Source organism: Equus asinus, chromosome 25 (assembly GCF_041296235.1).
Source record: "Equus asinus isolate D_3611 breed Donkey chromosome 25, EquAss-T2T_v2, whole genome shotgun sequence".
Classification (NCBI taxonomy): domain Eukaryota; kingdom Metazoa; phylum Chordata; class Mammalia; order Perissodactyla; family Equidae; genus Equus; species Equus asinus.
This window is the reverse complement of record NC_091814.1, coordinates 16,001,822-16,024,557: the sequence shown is the minus strand read 5'-3', so window position 1 is coordinate 16,024,557 and position 22,736 is coordinate 16,001,822. Positions and strand designations below refer to the sequence as shown.

Here is a 22,736-nt window from a genome sequence, read left to right as displayed (position 1 = left end):
AACCTTTCCATATACCAGAGTAAACTAGAATACTGTTTAAGCATTTATTCAATTAAATGGTTCTAGCAACACTGCTACTGTATTCAAGCCAGTGCAATCAACAAAAGAGGGTAGGTGGGTCATTCACCTTGACTTTGCCTTCCTCCAAATTCTCAGTGTAAACAAAGGGAAATGAGAAGTCACAGGGAGCAGACATGTTGCCCAGGTGCCAACAACCACACATGTAACAGGAAGCCCTCCCTGATTAACTAGGCTTGAAGGTAGAGTAGGTGGGCCTTGAATATGTAGCTTTAAAAAAAAATCAAATGTTAGGGCCAGCCCAGCGGTGCAGCAGTTAAGTGTGCACGTTCTGCCTTGGCAGCCGGGGGTTCGCTGGTTTGGATCCCGGGGGTGGACATGGCACCACTTGGCAAGTCATGCTGTGGAAGGCGTCCCACATACAAAGTAGAGGAAGATGGGCACAGATGTTAGCTCAGGGCCAGTCTTCCTCAGCAAAAAGAGGAGGATTGGCAGCAGTTAGCTCAGGGCTAATCTTCCTCAAAAACAAACAAAAATAAAGGTAGAGGCCTCAGCTCATTCTTGGAAGGAAGCAAGAGCCATAATCCATTGGGATCCTGAGTCCTACTGTACACAGGTTTCTTTGGGGCCCCACATAAATGGATCAGACCTAAGTGCTTCAAACACAAACCACAGGGCTGCCTTTTTAATGTCCTAAGGTTTAAGGGAGTCCTGGAGGAAACAAGGCAGCTAGGGAATGGTACTTGTGCTATTCTGAGGCCATGGGCCCATCTTCTGGCCTGTTACTTGCTTGGGGAACCAGGGGGGTAAACTCCTGAATCCAGCATTGCCCTCCTGCGGGCTGTTTCCTTGGCAACACTGTGGTTTAGCCGCCTCAGCCGTTCCTACAAGAAAGATTTGGAATGTAATTAAACTGTTCTGTGAGAGGCCTTAGAACTGTCAACCAGGCGCTGGAAAATACCTTAGGCTTGCTCCATCTCAAGTTAAGTCTTCTAAGGTATATGAGAATGTAAATGACAGCAACTGGGTATTGAGAATAAGAACAGTGAGTTCGGGCCGCCCCGGTGGCACAGCGGTTAAGTGCGCATGTTCTGCTTCGGCGGCCCAGGGTTTGCTGGTTTGGATTCCAGGTGTGGACATGGCCCCACTCGTCAAGCCATGCTGTGGCAGACATCCCACATAAAATAGAGGAAGATGGGCACGGATGTTAGCTCAGGGCCAGTCTTCCCCAGCAGAAAGAGGACTGGCAGCAGATGTTAGCTCAGGGCTAATCTTGCTCAAAAAAATAAAAAAAAAAGAACAGTGAGTTCTATTATGGCTGACACTAGTTCAGTTGACAACTCCTTTTTCCTAAAGACTAAAAATTATGGTGACTTTCATTGTGTTGGGGACTTTGTGACATCCTTGAAAACTGGAGAATACCCTGAGGACTTAGCAGAACAAAGAACCGCTGTTGGTAGGAAATTCTTTTACCTGGGCATTCTGTAGAATGTTGTTGACCAAGACAACTCGTCGCCGGGCATTAAGTAGCTTCTTCACATAGGGGTCGAGATCCAGGGCCACTTTCTGATCCTCATTGATACGGCACAGTTCTGTGGGGACAAAAGAAAGGTGCAACTAACACCTAATGGCTCATTTCTTGTTCTTATGGAAAGCAGGTTAGCATATGGGACAGAAAACACTTTTCTTTTTAAAGATTTTATTTTTCCTTTTTCTCCCAAAGCCCCCCAGTACATAGGTGTGTATTTTCCGTTGTGGGTCCTTCTAGCTGTGGCATGTGGGATGCTGCCTCAGCATGGCCCGATGAGTGCTGCCATGTCCATGCCTAGGATTCGAACCAGTGAAACCCTGGGCCGCTGAAGCAGAGCGCGAGAACTTAACCACTCAGCCACGGGGCTGGCCCCTGGAAAACACTCTTGTACCCACATGGACCACAGTCACTAAAAACTTAAGAAAGGAGGAGTCTGTTGGCAGCCCTGATGTTCTGGAAGCAAGTGACAGAAACCCAGCCCAGAGGCTGGCAAAACATAGGTGCTGAAAGTGAGTTGGGGGGCCAGTCCAGTGGCTGGTTAAGTTTGAGCACTCTGCTTTGGTGGCCTGGGGTTCACAGGTTTGAATCCCAGGTGTGGACCTACACACTGTTCATCAAGTCATGCTGTGGCAACATCCCACATACAAAGTAGAGGAAGACAGGCACAGATGTTAGCTCAGGGCCAATCTTCCTCGCCAAAAAAAAAAAAAAAAGAAGAAGAAGAAGAAGAAAATGAGTTGGAGGATTCTGGATATTCAGGGATGTTTACTCACCGGAAGCTAGGTTGTCAATTTGTTCCCGGAGCTCTACCTGGCTCTCTCTGCAAAGAGGTACAAGGCCTACTGACAGTTAACGGAACTCAAGAAACCTATTCCCCTACGTGTTTCCCAAGTGCTGGCAGAAGCCAGCCTCCACCCCCTACCTGCGGCCTTCCGCCTTTCTGCCCTGGCGCCAATCAGTTCCCACCTGAAGCCAGCTGGGCCCATCGTGGCCCCGCCCTTTCTTGGTCCCGCCCCGCCCTTCCCTCTCGGGCACCTGACGGCGTGGACGTGAGAGTCGAGCTGCTGCACAGCCGGTCGCAGGAACTCGAGGAGCCCCTCGGCGAAGAGGTCTCGGCCCGCGGGCCCCGCCACCGGGGTCCCTGCCCCGGACACAGCAGCAGAACCAGCCCCCGCCATCGCGAAACGCCTTTACGTCCCCGGAACCTGCCGCGAGGGCCGCCGGGAACCGAGGCTCCGCTGAAGTGCGCCGCGAGGGGGCGCCCGGGAGGTGCGGGCTCCGTCCCAGGCGGTGGGATTTCTGGGAAATGCAGTCTCTGGAGCGAGCAGGGCGGGGGGGAAAAGGGCTGTGGGGCCCTAGGGCTCCCGGGAGTTGTAGTTCTTTATAGTCTTTGAAGTTGTGGGCTCTGAAAATCTCCAGACACCGGGAGCTGGGAAAGGAAGCATTTTGGTAGGGTGGGTACTTCTTGTTTTCTCCAAAGATGAAAAATAAATGCTTATATCCCCAGTTGTCTGTAGCTTTCCCATGTTAACTTTATGAGAAAACCAGATTATATTCATAGTATACTTTTGTATTTCTAAATTTGAGTGTATTTTTTTTTAAGATTTTATTTTTCCTTTTTCTCTCCAAAGCCCCCTGGTACACAGTTGTGTGGCTTTAGTTGTGGATCCTTCTAGGTGTGGCATGTGGGATGCCATCTCAGCATGGCCTGATGAGCAGTGCCATGTCTGTGCCTAGGATCCAAACTGATGAAACCCTGGGCCGGCGAAGCTGAGTGCATGAACTTAACCACTCGGCCACGGGGCTGGCCCCCAAGAGTGTATTTTTTAATGGCGCTAAAATATGCATAAAACTGCATGTGACTATTATTCATCCTTAAAAAGGAATGAAATTCTGATACATGCTACAATACGGATTAAACTTGAAGACTGTAGGGGATCAGAATTCACCACCCCAAAATGTGTCTCTTTGGCTTGATTATTTTTAGGAACGGAAGACTCAGAAAGAAACTTTTACCTTCCTCCTAAGTGCCTGAAGGAATTTAAGATGGAAGGCCTGTCCCAGGGAGGAGCTATCACCATAGCGAAGTATACATATGGTAGACAGGAAAGCACAGGAAGGCCCATTTTTATCAAAGTTCTCTCTCTCTCTGCTCCCGTTGTCTGTAGATGGCCCAGCAAACGTTAGTTTGCCAAACATTAGCTTTTCCATCTCCATATGAATTGCCTTCCTCCCCTTTGAAGTCACAAACCACTACCACCAACATCCTCCTTTGCCTTTAGCTGAAGATGGTATTTAAGGTGGTGGCTTCAGCTATTTTGGCACCTTACTCAGTTTTCCTGGGTTTCCCTCATGTATACATGTAATTAAATTTGTTTGAGGGGCAGGCTCTGTGGCCTGGTGGTTAAGTTGGTGAGCTCTGCTGCGGCAGCCTGGGTTTGTGGGTTCGGACCCCGGGCACAGACCTACACCACTGTCAGCCATGCTATGGTGGCAACCCACATATAAAAAATAGAGGAAGATTGGCACAGGTGTTAGCTCAGCACTAATCTTCCTCAAGCAAAAAAAAAAAAAACAGAAAAAGTGATTTTCTCCTGTTATTCTGTCTCATGTCAATTAAGTTCTTAGACCGGCCAGAAGAACCTAGAGGGTAGAGGGGTATTTCTTCCTCCACTACGAGACATTATGCTAAGTGAAATAAGCCAAATACAAAAGGACAAATGTTTTATGATTCCACTTATATGAGGCACCTAGAAAAGTCAAATTCATGGAGGTAAATAAGGTTTTGTCTCTTTATCAGAAGAGCATTGCCAGGGGTGGGGTGGGGGTGGGGGAATGGCGAGGTAATGTTTAATGGGTACAGAGTTTCAGTATGGGATGATAGAAAAGTTCTAGAGATGAGTGGTGGTGATGGTTACACAATAAGGTGAATTTACTTAATGCCACTGAACTGTACACTTAAAAATGGTTAAAGTGGTTTTTTTTTTTTTTTTTTTTGGTGAGGAAGAGTGGCCCTGAGCTAACATCTGTTGCCAATCTTCCTCTTTTCGCTTGAGGAAGATTGTCCCTGAGCCAACATCTGTGCCAGTCTTCCTCTATTTTGTATGTGCGACACCCCCACTGCGTGGCTTGATGAGTGGTACATAGGTCCTCACTTGGGATTTGAATCTGTGAACCTTGGGCCACTGAAGTGGAGTTTGTGAACTTAACCACTACACCACTGGGTCGGCCCCACTGCATTTCTATATTTTCATTTTTTCCTTCCTCAAAAAACTTTTCTGGGGCCGGCCCGGTGGCACAGCAGTTAAGTTCACACGTTCTGCTTTGGCGGCCTGGGGTTCACCAGTTCGGATCCCGGGTGTGGACATGGCACTGCTTGGCAAGCCATGCTGTGGTGGGCGTCCCACATATAAAGTGGAGGAAGATGGGCACGCACGGATGTTAGCTCAGGGCCAGTCTTCCTCAGCAAAAAGAGGAGGATTGTCCTGATGTTAACTCAGGACTAACCTTCCTCAAAAAAAAAAAGTTCCTTTAAAAAAACAAACAAAAAAAACTTTCCTTAGTTTTATTTCATTTTTCATGGCTTTCCAGAGAATTTATATCTCTTGTTGAATTCTCAACAATAAGCACAGTCTTCTGTCACTTAAGCTCTAATGTGCTCCAGTGGCTCACAGCTCTGTGAGCCATGGGAGAAGGTGTGCGTGCAGAAATGCTCCTGGTTGGGAGGCCGGCCCAGTGGCGCAGTGGTTAAGTTCGCATGTTCTGCTTCTTGGCAGCCCGGGGTCCGCCGGTTTGGATTCCGGGTGCGGACATGGCACTGCTTGGCAAAGCCATGCTGTGGTAGGCGTCCCACGGATAAAGTAGAGGAAGATGGGCACTGATGTTAGCTCAGGGCCAGTCTTCCTCAGCAAAAAGAGGAGGATTGGCAGCAGTTAGCTCAGGGCTAATTTTCCTCAAAAAAAAAAAAAAAAAAGAAATGCTCCTGGAGGTCAAAGGGGTCCATAGAGATGAATGGGTGCCAGAATATTCCACCTTGAGCTTCATCCTCAGGAATTAAGGAAAAGGTATTTAAATCACTGTGGGAGAGTGGTGGTCAGCAGCTGTAAACCTGAGACCCTGACTGTGGTAACTTTTGAAGCCTTGTACACTCTTTGTTGTTTATTATATCTGTTTCCCTGTATCTTTCCCTCTAGGGGTTAGAGGTAAATTCTCATGAGAGGCTGGGGGCTTCTTTTGGGAGCAAGCAGCAAGGAAGGGGGTAGCCAGGGCAATTGCAGCCTGCTTCACACTGAGCTCTTCAAAAGAAGCCCAGGGGACAGAGGGAGTGATGACAGTGTTGAAGAGAAAAGGAAAAAAGGCCAAGTCCTCGAGGCCTGTGTCGCACTGGGAGAGAGGCCGGGGGCTGGCCTGGGCTGGGAAAGGCTGTTGATGGCCCACTGTCCAGACAAGAAGCCCCCCAGTTAAGGCCACAGTCCTTTCAGGTACCTCTTTGAAGTAGGGCTGCTGGACTTAGAAAACAGAACAAATGAAAAACCTGGGACACTAGGTAAATTTGAATTTCAGATAAACAACAAATAATTTTTTAGTATAAGTATCTTATCTGGTAATCCTACTTCAAAGGCTGGTTCTCTGAGCAAAAGCGCTCTGTGTTTCACTTTTATGCTTTCCTTTCCACTTCTCTTCTTATCACCTTGAGTTAGCTCTTATCTCTCAGGGGGGCATTGCAACAGCCTCCCACTGATCTTCTTGCCTCTGGTCTCTCGACCCTCCAGGTCAGTCTGAAATGACTCTCAAATACCAGTCAGATTACATAAGAACCCTGCTCAGAGAAAATAAGTGCTGAAGGGGACTTTAGAATCCACCCTGCCTTGGTTTCTTGGACACCTCTGGGCAAGGGTCTTACAGAAACCTTGAAGTTTGATAAGAGGTTGAAGGCCAGTGCTGGTTCAATTATTCATTCTCTAAACACTTATCAAGTTCCAGGCATCATGGCACAAAGTATTCAGTGCAAAACGCCCCTCCTCCCTGCTTACACCATATCACATAGCAGTGGCCTCCAGTCCTTGGCTCTCCACAGAGCCTGGAAGCAGCTCTGCAGGAATAGGCTGCACGGGCTGAGGCAGTATAGCCACACAGTGCCCTCAGCCTGGCGGGCTGGCCGCGCCCCACACTCAGTGTGGAGCCTGGGTGGGGCAAAGCGGGTGGTCAGGGTTACCAGAGGGTCCTTCTTGTGGATGGGGGCAGGGGAGGCACAGAATAGTGTCTCGTGATGGCTTAACTGGGGAAGGGGAGCTGAGAGTCAAACTTCTTTGGGCCTCTGTCGAATCCAGGTAAGTGACAGGGATTTCCTGGTCCACCCTGCTTTCTGGGAGGTCAGAACTTTGGGGAGCCCTACAATGCTTCAGTGGCGGAGCTGAACAGGGCAGCGTAGGGATGAGAGTGGGGAATGAGTAGGGCAGGCAGTCAGGAGGCCTGAGATTCCAGCTCTTTTATCAACTGGTGCTCCTGGAGAGCTGCCATCCCCACATCCACCATGGGCAAATTCTCTGGTCAGACCAGGATCAGGTCAGACTGTAGGACTCCTGCTTATCACGAAGGGGTCAGAGGATGAGGGTGAGGTCCTGGCCTTCCCAGTGCTGGGGAGTGTGAGGAGGCTGAGAAAGCCCATCTTCTTCTTTAATCTTTCTCGTCTAGCTTTCCCCCATCTCCTCTCGCTTCTCTATTTGTTGACTTGGTTTTCCCCCTGAAATGAAATTCCTTTCGAGGATGTGCTTTGGGTTAAAATCAAAGGGCATCCATTGATGTTAAAAGTTTAGGACATCTTGGAGGAACTCTTTTCACCCACTTCTCTTCCAGATAGCTTTTTCACTGTGTGTGTCTCCCATCCCCGAGTCTTTGGGGTTCCTTGACTCAATTCCAATGTGTGTGTGCAGGGTTCCCCCACACCTCCAACAAGCAATTCTCAGACATCAGCAGGGTGTCTGAGAATTCAACTCAATTCTCTCACTACCTACCCAGAGATAACATCAGATTCCACAGTTTAAGAGTTCAGTTCTATGAGACTGCCCCCCACCCCTTCCACTTCAGATGCCAGTCCTAAGCCCAGGTCGTTACGTGTACTTCTGACCAACGGGCTGTAAGACAGAGGTTCCCATAACTCCCTCCTAGGATTTGATTAATTTGCTAGAGCAGCTCATAGAACTCAGAGAAACATTTTGCTTACTAGATTACCAGTTTATTATAAAAGGATATAACTCAGGAAAAGCCAGAAGGAAGAGATGCGTAGGGAAGGTAAGAGGAAAGGACACGGAGCTTCCATGCCCTCCAGGTGTGCCACTCTCCCCGCACCTCCACGTGTTCACCAACTTGAAAGCTTGGAAGCTCTCTGAACTCAGTCCTTTTGGTTTTTTATGGAGACTTCATTACATAGGCATGATTGACTAAATCATTGGCCATTGCTGATGATTGAACTCAACCTCCAGCCCTTCTTTTTTTTTTCTTTTGTGAGGAAGATTGGTCCTGAGCTAACATCTGTTGCCAATCTTCCTCTTTTCTTTTTTCTTTTCCTCCCCAAAGCCCCAGTGCCTAGTTGTGTATCTTAGTTGTAAGTCCTTCTAGTTCTTCTATGTGGGATGCTGCCACAGCATGGCTTGATGAGCGGTGTGTAGGTCTGTGCCCAGGATCAACCCGGTGAATCCTGGGCTGCCAAAGCAGAGGGTGCGAACTTAACCAGTATGCCACCCAGCTGGCCCCACCAGCCCTTCTTCCCTCCCAGGAGGTTAGGGGGTGGGACTGAAAGTTCCAACCCTCTAATCACAAGGTTGGTTCTCCAGGCAACCAGCCCCCATCCTTAGGTGGGGTCCAAAAGCACTTCATTAACATACCTGTCTCCAGCCCTTCTCCCCTCCCCGGAGTTCTGAGGGAGGGACTGGAAGTTCCAATTCTCTAATCACATGGTTAGTGCCACTGGCAACCAGCCCCCATCCTTAGGTTACCTGAGGCCTTTCCAAGAGTCACCTCATTAACACAACAAAAGATACTTTTAGTGCTCTTAACACAGGACATTCCAAAGTTTTTAGGAGCTCTGTGCCAGGAACAGAGTTGAAGACTATATATACTTATAAATCATAATGTCACACCGTGGATGTGTTTAAATCTTGAGCTGATAATCACCTTATGCTTAAAGTGTAAAGAAATTAAATAAATCAAGCCTAAATGGAGAATCAAGTGAATCCTTTAAAGAGGCCTCACAGGGCCTTAGCTGCCTCAGGACCACTGTCCGCCTGCCCTACAGGCTAAGAGGCCCAGGACAGGGGGCCGTTGCCACCATCACAGCTCCCAAACCCGTCCTGGGTCTCAGTCTTCACCCTCAGGTGTTGTTCTGCTCTCCTTGCCCCTGGCCATGTGGTCAATCAGGGCCCGCAGCATGCCTGGTTGGATCACTAGACAGGGTGGGGTGCAGGTTGGAGAGCCCACCCAGGCAGGGGCATGGCACCTGGAGCACCTCTCCATTGGCACGACCGACCAGCTAAAATTTGGAGGCAGAACATCAAGAGTATGAAGCTGTGGAGATTCCTAATAAGAGGCTGGAGGTGGTGTCTGGAGAAGGTCCAGGGTCAGAAACCAGACGATATGCCCCCACTGGGGCAACTGTGGTGTGTATGTGAGTGTGTCTGTGGGGAGGGAGAGGGAGCAGGAGGTGAGTCCTTAGAGGAACCTCCTGACAAGAGATTTTCACGTATTGAGGTATATGGGGTAACTTCTGGTTCAAAACTGATTTGGCTTGAACTAAAGAAGCCAGACTTAAGGCCTATCAAACTTACATTGTACATCTGCTTTAACTACTAAGGAATGCACTCTCTTAGGAATGCATACTTCCCCTCCTAAGCCAGGACCAGTACCAGTAACATCCTATCGGTAACGCCCACCTGGTATTCGTCCTTTTCCCAACATCAGGGTCATGTTGACCTGCTAATTTGCAACTGAATACTTCTTTGAAACATAGATGAATATGTATCCTGGGCGTGTTTAATGTATGTTACTTTGTTCTAAAAATGTATGATTGTACTGAAAAACCTTGCTTCTGCTGAACACTTTCTTCCTTTCTGGAAAATGCCTTCCTGGGTCATAATCCTCAGTCTAGCTCAAGCAAAACTCACCTTATCCCTAGAATGATTACTGGTTATTTTGCATTGACACTCCTTAGAGCAGGAAGTGAGTCCTTAGGGAAATGAAGGCTTGGGCACCCATGCCCTTCCCACATGGCCTGGGGAATCAGTGGGAGGAGAGGTGGGAGAGCGGGGGCTGCAGCGGGACTGACTGGACAGCCCACAGGAAGAGGAAAGGGGACACAGAGGCCAGGCCAGAACTTCTTCCCAGGTGCCAACTTCTCTGGGCACCTTGCCTCCCTTCTAGGAGCCTCCCTCCCAGGCCTGCCCTACTTAGTGCTGGTCTAGGTACTGTTTGGCTGGTGGGGTGATATTAGCTGGAACCAGCTGACAAGGCCCCAGGGAGCCTGGAGGAGGGGAGGAAGGAGCTGCCATTTGGGCTTATGGGAGCTGGAGCCCTGTCCTCGGCCAGCCCCTCTTGCCTGGAGGCCTGGCTCTTTCCAGGGTATGAGGCCATGGGGAGTGGGTAGCTGTGGTGCAGCCTGGCTGGGTTGAATGGTGAGTAGCAGTGCTTCCTTTGGTTCCAGATCCGGCATCATGGGGTCACCACACGGGGGCACTAAGGAGACAGAGCAAGAGCAGGCCAGGGAGCAGCACATGCCTGTGCTTTCCCTCGTTGTGTTTGCTCAGGTGACCCCTGACTCCTTTCTCTTGCTCGAGTAGATATCCCAGACAACAGATAGCTAGGAAACTGCTGAGAGTGTGGCCTTCCCCCATCCACAAGGCCACTGCCCAGGTTCGGGCCCGCTCTAGTTTTTCTGGACTAACCTAATAGCCCCCATGGTTTCCCAGCCTCCATGGTGGCTCCCTCTAGCCCATCTTCACCTCCCACTAGTATTGTGTTAATCGCCCCATGGTCCTCTCCTGCTTAATACCCTCAATGACTCCCCACTGCCCAAAGCATAAAGTCCAAACTCTTTAGCAGACAATTAGACTCCAGGCTGCCTGATTTTATCAGTTGCATCTCCCATCCTACCTTGGAGGCCCACTGAATACTCACTCTCCCTGGCATACATGTTCTTGTAGGCTTCTGTACTTTTATATTTGTTGTTCCCTCTACTTGGAATATTCTCCCTTCTCTGTTAAACTTTCCGTTGACTTTCCAGATCCATCTCACCAATCTCTTCTCTGTGCTTCCAATGCCCTTCTAACAAAAAATGTCTGTTCATGTCTGTGAGGCAAGCCCTCTGCAGGTGGTGGCAGAATGAGTGAAAGGCTGACCCAGGAGCGAAGCTGACTCTCCTTGTCCCACTCTACCCGGGAGGCTCACTAGGGACCGAGGATGGCAGAAGTGGGCATAGGCCTCAGATGTTGGGAACTGCAAGTGAGCAGCAGGTGGAGCTGGAGGGCCTGTGACCTTGTGCCCACTGTTGGGAATGAGTTTTTGTGATAGGAAGAGGGGTACAGAGAGGCAGAAAGGGAAGGGGGCTTAGGCTCCAGTGGTCCCCTTATCACCCATCTCCACTGGGACCCTCAAACATCCCTCCTCATCACCGCCTCAGGATGCCTCCATGTCCCCTCACTACCATGTTGAGCCTTGACATTTTCATAGTAGTAAAGATTCACACAGATGCTAGAAACAGTAGCTCCAACCTGGTCTTAGCTCACTACATTGCAAATTGGGCCAGTTCAAGAAACAGGTGTAGTGGTCATGGGGCAAGTCCTTTTGGACAGCACACTAAGAGCACTCAGTCAGCAGGGTGGGGTGGGGTGGGATGGGAAGCACTCGGGGCAGGGTGAGCCTGAGCTGGAAGTCTAAGCTAGGAGAGAGGGCAGCCAAGGCATACCCAGCACTTTGGGAAGCTCCCCTTTCTCAAGGACCCAGGTATTCTGGCCCCAGCATCTCTTCCTTAGCCCAGGAGATTGAGGCATACAGGCACTCTGTCCTGAAACAGACTCCTGAAAGGATTCCATCAGGGCATGAAGGGGCCGTGGTAGGAGTGAGGTGTCAGCGTCAGACACTTCCATCTTGTGCCCCTCTCCCCATTTCCTGAGTCCAACACTTCGTTCTTCTCCTGGAACCTGGCCAGAGTGCAGGGCAATCTCCAAGGGAAGACAGGCAGGGCACGGGCATAAAGGTATGTGAGCTGCAGTACTGGAATGGGGCACTGTGAGAGCTGGACCGCCCCTGCTGGAGGCCCCCATCGGGGCCACTCCCCCTCTTGTCCAGCTAGGTTCCCTTTTCCTCACATACGCTCCAAAGCTCTTGGTGCCTCTCACTCCTTTTCCTACAGAGGATCTCAGTGGATTATCTGGAGTGGGACCTCAAAAATCACATTAAAATTTTCTTTGGGCAACTGCTAAGTAAAAAAAGTCGTATTTGGAGGCACTCACCTGTTATCTACCTTGGGGGAGAGGCAAAGTATTTGGGAAGAGGGAGAGGGCTAGGGAAAAATTCCAGAGATGGGTCATCCAAGGCTGTGTGGTTGAACAGGGTAAGGAACCCACTCACCTTGCAGCTCCCTCCCGTTCTTTCTTCCCAAAGGTGTCCTGGAAGCCCTGGGAGGTGCCTGATGCAAGACAGTGAAGTTTGCAAAGGATAGCCTGCCGACTGCCAATTAGCACCTCCCTCACAGAAGCCTTGGGGGCTGACCACAGTCTGGGGTCTGCCTAAGGAGTGATCCTTAGGACTGGCTTTGCCCACACAAAAATAACTTTTCTCACTCCTCCAATTAAAGATTATGAACACCTGTCTGGGCTAAAGACCTCCAGCCTCAGAGTCCATTCCTTTTTTTTTTTCCTGCTTGTTCTCCCCAAATCCGCCCCTCCCCGCCCCCGTATATAGTTGTATATTTTAGTTGTGGGTCCTTCTGGTTGTGGCATGTGGGACGCCGCCTCAGCATGGCCGACAAATGGTGCCATGTCTGCCCCCAGGATCCGAACCACTGAAACCCCAGGCTGCCAAAGCGGAGAATGTGAACTTAACCACTGGGCCACAGGGCCCGCCCGAGTCCATTCTTAAGAGGAAGTAATTACAGTATAGGCACTTAGAAACCAAGTCAACTTGGTTGTCAGCAAACTTCCATCTGCTAACCCACAAGACCTTTCAACCTCTCCCTCTATGGAATATCTAAATCACTTGCTTCACAATTCAGAGGTTAAGCAGCGCAGGTCATAGAGAAAGAATTCAAGTTCAGGTTGTCTTGACCCAAATTCCCTTTTCAGCCTGCAATACAACTTCCCAACAGTTCCTGGTAGTTTGGATGGAGGTTCTTAAGATTCTTTTCCCTTACACAGCACAGGGAAAAAGGGAAACCAGTGTGAGGGTTCAGGATGCCAGGGACCATCATGCTTGAGTTTTCTACAGGTAAACGGGTGAGTACACTGCTTTATGTGGTTAATAATCTTCCTGCAGGTCTTACTCAAAGGATGGCAAAATTTTCACTTTTTGCACCAAAGCCACATCCCCCCAACCCAAATTTTAATGTAACTATGAAGAAAAGGACTCTCAACTCTGTAAGGGGTGTTATCAAGATATTATCATCATGGCCATAGCATTTCAAAGAACCCAACAAATAAAGAGAAAATCCTGGCTGGATATGAGAGAACAATTTCTTGTTATAATGAACCAGAAATACAAGATTCCACGGAAACTCGAACAGTTGACAGAATATGGGTGAACTTAAAACTTCAAGGGAAATAAGAAAAGGGTCAAACAAAGCCAATAAATGGAGAAGCCCCAGACTGGTTTGGGATAAACACAAGAATAGCATTTCAGCACGGGTATTTTCTGACCCCCCTCAGCAGGTTATCTGCCAACCGTCTCCCATTCTTTTCTCCTCCTGAAGCATCCACCAAACCAAATGGCTTATTCCTCTCTATGGCAAGTCTAAGTCAAGCCAATAGTACCTCTTTAGATGTGATGCAAAGCCAAGAGGAAAGTTTATAAATCTCATTCCAAGACAGAAAGTGCACATACACTACCCAGCACACTGGTTATGTGTCAATGTGCATGGCAGCAACTTTAATCAAACCAGAACTGCTACCATGTGTAACCTATTATGTGGCCCTGTAGCTATGTCAATGTTCCTAATTTACTACACTAAAATATCAACAAGGTATAACGCATTTCTGAGCTCCATGTTTTCTAAACACTTCTAAGAGGCTATTAAAGATGATGTAGAACAGACCTAACTCTCAGAAACCTATGCATTAGGGAGGAACACTGATGGGCTCCTTTCGGGGACTTGTTTCATGGGGGCACAGAGACCAACCGAGGAAATGTTAGAACATCAGTATAACAGGTGACAGGAGAAAGAGGTGGGAAGAGGGTGTCCTAGCCACAAGGCCAACACATTCACGTTCAAGGAGAAATTTCAGTGAAGGAAAAAAAAAAACCCCAAACAACATAACAAAACAAAACCCAAGTCAGAGAAAAAAGGGTTTCATACAACACAGTATCAAAAAAGTAAAAGGAACACACTAAATGCACAAACTGGTGGCAAGTAAATCCATAGCCTATTGTGATAGGTCCTTCCAGCATCAATCAGGTTTCTTCTCATCTGTTATCTCAAGGTTATGTACAGACGTGGTGACTTTAACAAGAGTCTCTCACAGGAGGGCGGGTAGGCTTCAATCATTGGTTTCAGGATCTGTCTGTGCCATGTAGGCATCCAACTCAGCATCCAGGTGTCCTTTCGTTTTCGACATGTATGCATCCAACTGGTTGTCCAGCTGCTCCTTGGTCAGTACGGGGCGAGCAAGGGCACCTCTCCCTCGTCCACGGCCTCTGCCTCTGCCTCCAAAGCCCCCTCTTCCCCGACCTATCATACCCCGACCTGGCCAAAGGGAAAAAAAAAAAAAGTTACAAGTAGGTTTAATGGGTGCTATGGTAAATGCCCCTTAGAGCAGTGGGGCCTAGCTGAGAAAGGCTGAAGGGCAGGGCAAAGAGGAGAAATCTGGAAAAACAGGAAACACACTGGGTAGAAAGCAACACATGGAAAGCACACATAATGAATCCCCTATTACATGCTCATCTCTAAATGCTATTTTAAAAAGACTTATTCTATCAACAAAGTAAGGGAAAATAATTGACAGTTAAAAAATCTTACTCTCCTAAAATGAAGAAATTATCTAAAGTTTGAGACTCACTATATGTTCATAATTAAAATACAATATTATAGATAACCCCATTTAGTAAGATAGGGAGGAAGTAACAAGGGCACAGAGAAAAAGAGAGGTGAAGCTAGACGGTTTCAAATTAAGCTTTATTGGAGATCCTTCTGGAAAATTAGCTCATCTTTCCTTAAACTTATCAAACCTAACGAGCTGACCCCACGTCAGGAGACTGAGGAGTTATTCTGACATAGGAACAATGTGGGGAGATGGGGAAAAACATTTTGAGTAGTCTTAGCCACCTCTATCTCTGATTCTAGTCACCTTATAACAATTATGGTTATTTGAGAGGTGGTTTCAATTCACTTAACAAAACATACCCAGCTTTCTGAAAAGCTACTTTAGACTCCCCCACCCTCATGATGTCTCTCTCAGAAAACAAGTCAAGATAATTTGGAAACATGCTATTTCATCCTGAAACTCAAACTAGCTTGCACTTCACTCAATAAGCCAAGCAACATATAATGGGAGAGAAGAAAACAAGCCCTCGGTTATCAAATTTCCTTTCCTAACAGTTATTATCCCTTGGCAACTTCAAGGTCATAAATTATGGAAGACCCACCACACACTTTAAAAGGACCAAAGCAAATACACACAGGGGCTACAAGAATAGAATTTTTTTTTTCTTGGAGAGGTGTTGTTGGGAGTTTTCCACTAAGCTCTAAGCCAGAAAACTCCCACGAGATTTGGCATTAATACCACCACGACTAAACTCTTTCCCAATCTGGGTCATGAGGTCACAAAACAAATATCACAGTCTCAAACACTACGATCATCAACAAGAGTCAGTTAGTTAAACTGACATGATACTCATCTCGCCTTCTACCTTGATCAAAAAAAGTCATCTCTGGTTTCCCAGACACAAACTTTAGCTTGAATTTACTTGGTTTCAGAGTCAATACCCAGCTCCAAGCCTCACAATCCTCTTTAACTCTGCTTCATTTTTGTAAATCTCCTTCTCTATTCTTAGACTAGAAGTGAGGTTTTGAGCTATGGGGTGGGGTGTGTGGTGGTGGAACAGGGACAGAGAAAGGTAAAATCCCCAACTGACCATTTTGTCATTTAACAATATATGTAAACTCACAGGAGCCTGGAAGAAGACTGCATATAATCTGGCTCTGAAATATGTACCTGACTGCTTCTTGGAAAACCCACTACAGACTTTTGCACTACCAGCATGTGAATTCAGAAAATAAGCCAGTTTCAAAAAACAAAACAAGACAAACAAATAAGCCTGCCTATGACTTGAAGCTGCAGAAAGGTGGCTCTGAGTTTTGAAGGGAGAGAAATAAAGGGGAGCTATTCTCTGAAGTTGGTAGCTGACTAACCTCTACCACCGATTCCGCCACGACCCATAGCTCCACGCCCTAGGCCCCCTCTCCCAGGACCTCCACGACCTCGAACACCACCTCTTCTTAAGCCCATTCGGGGAGCTACGGCTCGTCCACCTCGGAGCAGGTTTTGACCTTGGAGAGGAGGCATACAATGTATATGCAGGTAAATCCAAGAGAGACAAAGTAGATTCTAACCAAAGGAAGGCGGTGAGGGTTAAATGAGAATTAATTCAGTTAATTTTTAGGTTGGGTGGGGCAAGCTGCACACTGGGTGTGAATAGATTAAGTTGCTCTTTATTTAATCAATTCAACAAGTCTGACCACAAATCTGTTTTTGGAAGAAGCTGGGAGTTAATGTAACATGTAGCTAAGTGCTATGGGTCAATTTGTTTTCTCTTTTTTTTCCAGTGTAATAAGAGGGTTTCACTAGCACAGGAATATAGATGGTTGATTAAGATACACAGGCCAACAGACCTATAAATTTCTTAGATTTGACTTATTTCTAGAACTTGAATGTGCTTTGATTCAAGCAGCAGCAGGGTGTTTTAAAATGGAATGGAGATGACATGAATTACCTGTTGTTATGCAGGTCATAGCCTCTCACCATTGCACATTATCAGAAAAGGAATGGTATCGATAAAAGACATGCAGCACTATTAAAAATATGTGATTTCAAAAGTTATTAATTATATTAATACAAATTCAGGCTTAAAGATGTTAAACAATGTGTCCATAAGCAGCCCAAGAGAAAAGGGAAGGGGGTAGGGCCCGACAATCATCAGGTACATAGCACTGACCTCGGAGCGACATCCCGCCCCTAAGTAGGGTTCTTGTGGCACGTCCCCCACGTAGTCCTCCTCTGGGCAAGCCTCTCTGGATTATGGGCAGGCCTCGTCCTCCGATTGCTCCCCTGGCCAGGGCCCCTATGGGTCGGCCTAACCGTGCCTGGATGTTACTCTTACCCAGGCGCTGCTTTAAGCTCTTCTGGAAGAAAAGGTTTTGGGGGATTGAGATCAAAAAAGCAATCCAGTGGGACGTGGCAACTCAAAGTGCAGAGAAAAAGAAGCAAGTGAGATGTCTGCGTGGAGGGAAATAAACCTGCTGTGGGTGTCAGGATCCCAAACCAGAAGCAAGCCTTTGCCTCAGAACACGGTATAGAAGCTGAATTCTGATCCACTGCTTCTAAGCAGCTTGAGTATGGTCTCATGAAATTGGCATCACCACAAATTACCTCACTAGTTTGGCTACAGAAGTCATATACCACTGCTTGGAACTTAAGTTTTAGTAAGAACACTCTATATTTCAAATCCTAGATTCTGCTGTTTTTGAACCAGAGGTTGACAATAATACGACTTGATTCATACCTGCCCAAGGACTACCACTGTCTTCAAAGGCTTACTCAAACACCATAGGAAGTTCATCACACTCGGGGCAAAATTTAAACCACAAGTTCATTTGAATTCTTGTGACTTAAGAACAAGATTTGATTTCTCAGTCAAAGAGGTCAGTGTGCTCCATTTTTCCTCTGAGTATCTATCTCCAGACGGTCCACTTTTTACCTTAAGATGTAAATAAACACAAAAAAGTCAAACCCCTTTCCTTACATTTCTTAAACAGTCATAATGCCGTGTCTACCCTTGCAAACAGCTCCTGTAAGCCTGTATGACCTTTAATTCAAACTAAACATATAAATCAAATGTATCTCCAGAAAGCACCAGCCAAACTTGTATTAGACTTAAGACAGGTGAGCTATAATCACAAAACTCAGGGCTACACAGTTGAGGATAAGGACATATACATCAGAGACGGAGACTGTCAAGAATCTGTTCCTCAAAGAGAAACTATGAAGATCACATGTCAGAGAATTAAATTCTTTCAAAGGAAAAGGTGACTGTGTAGCCTTGAACACAACCAAGGTCCTAGCAAACCTGTTTTCCTATAAAGCCATCAGTCAAAATGAACGGAAATAAATTCTATGCTTCCTCAAGCTTCATCCACGAGTGACAACCAGTGATTTCTTTTTGCAACCATATGCTCCGAGTTATTATTATCAGCTTTCTAACACAAGATTATAAACTGCTTCTAACCAGAGGGGCAGGCTCTGAACGTTATTCACCCAGCATGGATAGGTGTAACCAACCATAAAAGCCTGTCACATCATTCCCTTGATAGCACACAATTACGACGTCAGGACTTCATTCTACAAGTTCCTTGTGTTTGGTCATCCTGAGTATGTTCTCCTAGGATCTGTGCTTTAAGGGGAGAATCTACAGTGCTTAGAAGTTCTTCTTCCTTCCCAATCCTTAGTTGCCACCAATACTGGTCTCTAGCATTGACAGGAAGCTTAACGATGTCAACTATACCACCCAGTTTCCACTCTAGACCTGTGCTGTATCCTACGGCAGCCACTAGCCACATTCAGAGCGCTCAACAGTCACATTTGGTTAGTGACTACTGTATTGGAGAGCACAGATATAGGACATTTCCGTCACAATAGAAAGTTCTATTGGGACAGCGCTGCTCTGGAGGCTGCTTTCTGCACAGCCTATATTTAAGGCTATGTTTAAAGGTCCTGTGGAATGATCTCTCAAGAGACTTATCTTCAGCCAATTTTTTTATATTTACTCTTGGAAAATGGTGGTGCTTTTTACTGCTTTCCTGAGTCAGGGACGAATGCAGTCACTCCAAGGCTTAAGGTAGCTGAAGCAGAAGGCCTTGTTTATTTTTGGTCAGTGAGCCCGATGGTTCAGGGTGGGGGTGGGAGGGTGTTATATTTAACTGCTGAATTTATGCGCAGCCATGCAGTGCTACCAGTTAAAGTCCTTACAGTTGCATGGCACCGCCCTCCAGACGCCCAGCCACAGCTTGGACATATCCTTCCACAGCCACTGTCCGGACTTGCATATAAAGTCTATGAATAATAAAGAGCAGGTTTTATTTCAGGTCTGAATAGGATTATGTCTTACTGGAAATTTGAAAGAGAACCCACTAACTTAAATTAATTACTCAGTGCTCTCACTTGCTGTACTTTACTGACAGAACTTTAGGTGCAGTGGAGATAAGGGTCACCTTACTCTTTCCATATTTTAGCAGTGAAAACCTTTGACTAAGCCCATTCAGACTCCCTGTACCAGGGGAGAAAGAATAAAATTATTTCCCTAATTTCTACATCATTTAACAGGGAATAACAATTTTTTGAAGATCATGTAAAACAGAAACCAAAATTTCTTTGTGGAAAAAGCCAGTGAATCTACTTTAAGGGCAAAGGATCAGAAAACGAGAGATTAATGTTCATTGACAACATAGAAACAGGCCACATTGACGGTAACTCCCTAAAAGAGAAAGACAACAAAGTTATTTATTGGTACCTGTCAAAATGGGAATTCTCTGAACTTCTCTTCCTTCCAGAGAAGTTTCAGCTTTTGCCCTGAGCCACCTTGTAATCATTCATCATGTCCTGACAGCCTCAGTGGACTGCCTGACAGAGATCATCAGCTGCTTCTGGAGTGTTAAGACCCATTCTCTCACCTGCTTAAGTTTTAATGCTGCCTGGACAGAGGGTCTATTCTCCATCTGCTGGGCCAGTCTTCTGTTTCTGGCACTGGCTAGCTGCTGTTGTTGCTGCATCGAAGCTCGAATATTCACTGGCATCGGCTGTTTGTTCTTCAGCATATTAGTAAAGCTTCAAGGTCGAACAGAATGGATGTTTAAATAAAAGCTTTATTACAAGACATTTATTGGCATTTTCATGGCTTGCTAGACCAGGAGCTCCAGATCCCACGAACTTTAAGTAAAGTGGTACACTTGGATCAAGGCTGATGTGGGTTAAAGACTCCTCTGCTTCCACAAACTTGCAAGAATCAGAAACTTAGAAACGCAGCTAAGTGCAGCACATTCAATCAAAAGTGATAACAAGGGCTCAGGTAACGGCTTTTAGAGAGATGGAAGGTATGAAAAACACGCAATAAGCAGATATGATGACAACAAGAGACAGAAGATGTAGTTTCAAAGACAAACGAAGAAAGCCAAAACCTTGGGGGACCTGAGGGTGCATTTTAAGGGCAAATATAAGGAAGGACTAAAGGACCTTCACAGCCCATGAAAATAACACATATAAATTATAGGAGTGTATCACATTTTCTTATACATTTGTTCACTTAGTAACATGTGAACATGAAGAATTAGTGTATCATACCCTAAGAGATGATAAGCACATAGGCCTCAGAAAAAGCAAAAATAAACATTAGGTAAATCTTTCACTGGTCTAACATCAACTTAATAAAATCACTGATGAAAGACACTTAATGAACAAAGCTCTTGGAGACAGAAACTGCTGTTAAATACCTTAACTTTCCTTAGTCTCAAATGATTACTTTTTCTGACTCCAAGCGGTTACTTCTGAAAACGTTTGATTCATTCAATCATTTAAGAGCTTGTGAAGACACTGTTCTACTACTCCTCTCAAGGTAAGTTTAATAGAATGGAAGAGAAGAACACTTAACTGTGAAAGAATCCAAAACAAAAACAAACTAAGAGCAGAACGGAAAGAAAGTGAAATGGAGCAAAGCAAGTGCCTCTTACAAGGCCCAAGAATGACATTCGAGGGCCTTTGGACATATTCACAGCTTGCTACCTGCCTCTTACAGGCCAGACACAACACTGCCGGCCTTGGACTGGGCAGCAAGCCTACTGCAGCCAGGTACCATGCTACCGAGCTGCACCACCCCTGTATCAATGTAAAAAACGTGAAGAAAAGGGAGGATGTGAGGAGTCTTTTTAAAATACATCCCACCAGATAAATCTCTCAGACAGCTTAACATAAAAATCTACTGATAAGGGGTTTTGAAACAACCGCCCAATTTGTTTTGTGTACCACATAAGATGCAACTAAGAACAGAGGTCTGTAGCCTGCTGTTGGTATTTAGTTTAAAACCGGTTTTTGTGCATTGGACCCCAGGGCCAATTTAAGTAATGTTTTCTTATGAACGAGCTGAAGTTGCTGTTGGCTGCCTCACCGCTCATTTAGAGACATCTTGGTGGTGCTTTTTAGCACAACTTTCGGCGCTGACTGTGCAGCCATCTTCAAATCCCGAGAATCTATAAAGGACAATAGACAGAAAGAGCAAATCAGAATAACCACCACCTCATTTCTACCAGGGCCAGAGTCTCAAACCGATAACCATTGAATAGGCCTGTATCAATGATTACTGATGGTCACACTAAAACTCCTTTCAGGTGCTTACATTTCTAAGATAGTTACCTCCAACAAACAAACTTCAAGGCTACAGGATAGGAAATACCTGCCAGAGACTCCAAAATGGCAGCCCTGGACCTAGCTAACCGAAGTCTAAGAGTTTGGCTCTTAATCTAGAGCAGTCCTTCTCAACCTCGGCTGCAAGAAGCTTTAAACAAAATACAGAAGCCAGGGCTCGAGCCAATCAAAAAACAATCTCTGGTGGTGAGGTCTGGGGACCAGCAACTGGAAGGAGGAAAAAGCAAAAAAACAGGCTGCCTAAGTGCTTCTCACGTGCAGCCACAACTGAGAAGCACTGATCCAGAGAGGTGATACAGGCATACCTACTCTCAAACCCGGCTTTCGACTCCGAAATCAAGTAGGGCCTCAGCAAGGGACTGCGGACCGGGGGAGGGAGGAGGAAAGGCTTCCTGGGCGGGCATTCGCCTGGGAGTCAGCTCCCAGAGCGCGCGCTCTAAGATTTAACCCTCCCGCCGCCATCACTCCCCACCGCGCCCCCAAATCCTGTAGTCCTCGTGTCACCTCCCAGCCATCTCAAAGCCCTGTCGACACCGCCAACTCCGCTCGAACCACTTTCCTTTCCATCCCACCAAACGCCAAGCTCTCGCCCGGCGCCGGACGGGTCCCCAACCCGGGCCCGCCCCCGCCTCCTCCGGGGCTCCGCCCCCTCGCGGGCCCCCGCGCTCCAGCACCCTATCTGGGGCCATAGCCCGCCGTCGCCCGGCCGCGGCCACCCCCAACACTTCTCCCTCCTCCTCACCACAAACACGCACCGAAGGAAACAGACGCCAGTGCTCCTCCCGGGGCTGCCACCACGGCTGCGGCAGGCGGGCCGGCGGCCGGCCGAACCCGAGTGGCCGGTGGACGGGCTCGGCTTAAGTTGGTGGGCGGTTGATCAGAGGTGTAAGCGGTAAATTGCTAGGTTAGTTCGTTGCCGTTGGCTGGCTGGCTGGCTGGTAGGCCGGTCCGCCTGCTCGCCCGACCTGCCCTTGCCTGCTTTTCGTCTGTGCCACCACAGCCGCTGCGGCCAACTCCCGCTCGCTGTCCAAAACAAAATGGCCGCCACGCCCAGTGCGGAGTGGGACCGGCTAAAATGGCGTCGACGCAATTACGTCAGACGTCCGATCCACGCACGACTAGGGAGCGGGAAGATTTGTGCTACGCCTGCGCGGGGATGGGGGCGGAGCCCTAGGGAGAAGGCGGGGCCTTAGCAAAGGTCTCTGAGTTACACGCAGTGACCCGCCCATAGGGGGGCGTGGCCAACGGCCTTGCGGTTGCGTCTTGTGGCAGTTTCCTGTTGGAGGTGTGGTTTCTCG

The 22,736-nt window shown here is 47.3% G+C and overlaps 2 protein-coding genes across 10 annotated transcripts; both read right to left on the bottom strand.

Annotated features, from left to right (window-relative positions):
- Positions 1–30: 30 nt before the first annotated feature.
- SNAPIN (SNAP associated protein) lies at positions 31–4,104 on the bottom strand. 2 transcript variants are annotated; one of them, XM_070497633.1, is made up of 4 exons: positions 2,472–4,104; positions 2,323–2,388; positions 1,492–1,610; positions 31–902 (listed from the first exon to the last, which is right to left on the bottom strand). In XM_070497633.1, the coding sequence occupies exons 1-4, from the start codon at positions 2,725–2,727 to the stop codon at positions 801–803; spliced, it is 543 nt and encodes a 180-aa protein (XP_070353734.1). In that variant the 5' UTR covers positions 2,728–4,104; the 3' UTR covers positions 31–800. The 2 variants fall into 2 exon arrangements, with proteins under 2 accessions (XP_070353734.1, XP_014720438.1); XM_014864952.3 differs by having other exon boundaries at positions 2,323–2,369; positions 2,585–4,104.
- A 9,151-nt stretch (positions 4,105–13,255) lies between these two features.
- Positions 13,256–22,609, bottom strand: CHTOP (chromatin target of PRMT1). 8 transcript variants are annotated; one of them, XM_014864954.3, is made up of 7 exons: positions 22,194–22,486; positions 21,182–21,263; positions 19,695–19,848; positions 18,994–19,077; positions 16,964–17,150; positions 16,161–16,298; positions 13,256–14,495 (listed from the first exon to the last, which is right to left on the bottom strand). In XM_014864954.3, exons 2-7 carry the CDS (start codon positions 21,244–21,246, stop codon positions 14,290–14,292), a joined length of 834 nt encoding a protein of 277 aa, XP_014720440.1. In that variant the 5' UTR covers positions 21,247–21,263; positions 22,194–22,486; the 3' UTR covers positions 13,256–14,289. The 8 variants fall into 8 exon arrangements, with proteins under 8 accessions (XP_014720440.1, XP_070353300.1, XP_014720444.1 ...); XM_070497199.1 differs by having other exon boundaries at positions 16,964–17,147; XM_014864958.3 differs by lacking the exon at positions 18,994–19,077 and having other exon boundaries at positions 16,964–17,147; positions 22,194–22,609.
- Positions 22,610–22,736: the final 127 nt, after the last annotated feature.

Bases quoted from the DNA above. Each gene is read 5' to 3' on its own strand.
- CHTOP (XM_014864954.3), bottom strand. From the start codon at position 21,246: ATGGCTGCACAGTCAGCGCCGAAAGTTGTGCTAAAAAGCACCACCAAG. The intron at 17,151-18,993 runs GTAAGGACTTTA...CTTTTCTTCCAG, and splicing joins GAGGGCGGTGCCATGCAACT to AAGAGCTTAAAGCAGCGCCT. The intron at 16,299-16,963 runs GTCAGTGCTATG...CTCCTCTCCAAG, and splicing joins GGGCGGGATGTCGCTCCGAG to GTCAAAACCTGCTCCGAGGT.
- SNAPIN (XM_070497633.1), bottom strand. From the start codon at position 2,727: ATGGCGGGGGCTGGTTCTGCTGCTGTGTCCGGGGCAGGGACCCCGGTG. The intron at 2,389-2,471 runs GTAGGGGGTGGA...AACTGTCAGTAG, and splicing joins AGAAAGGCGGAAGGCCGCAG to GCCTTGTACCTCTTTGCAGA. The intron at 903-1,491 runs GTAAAAGAATTT...TCTTTCTTGTAG, and splicing joins ACATTCTACAGAATGCCCAG to GAACGGCTGAGGCGGCTAAA.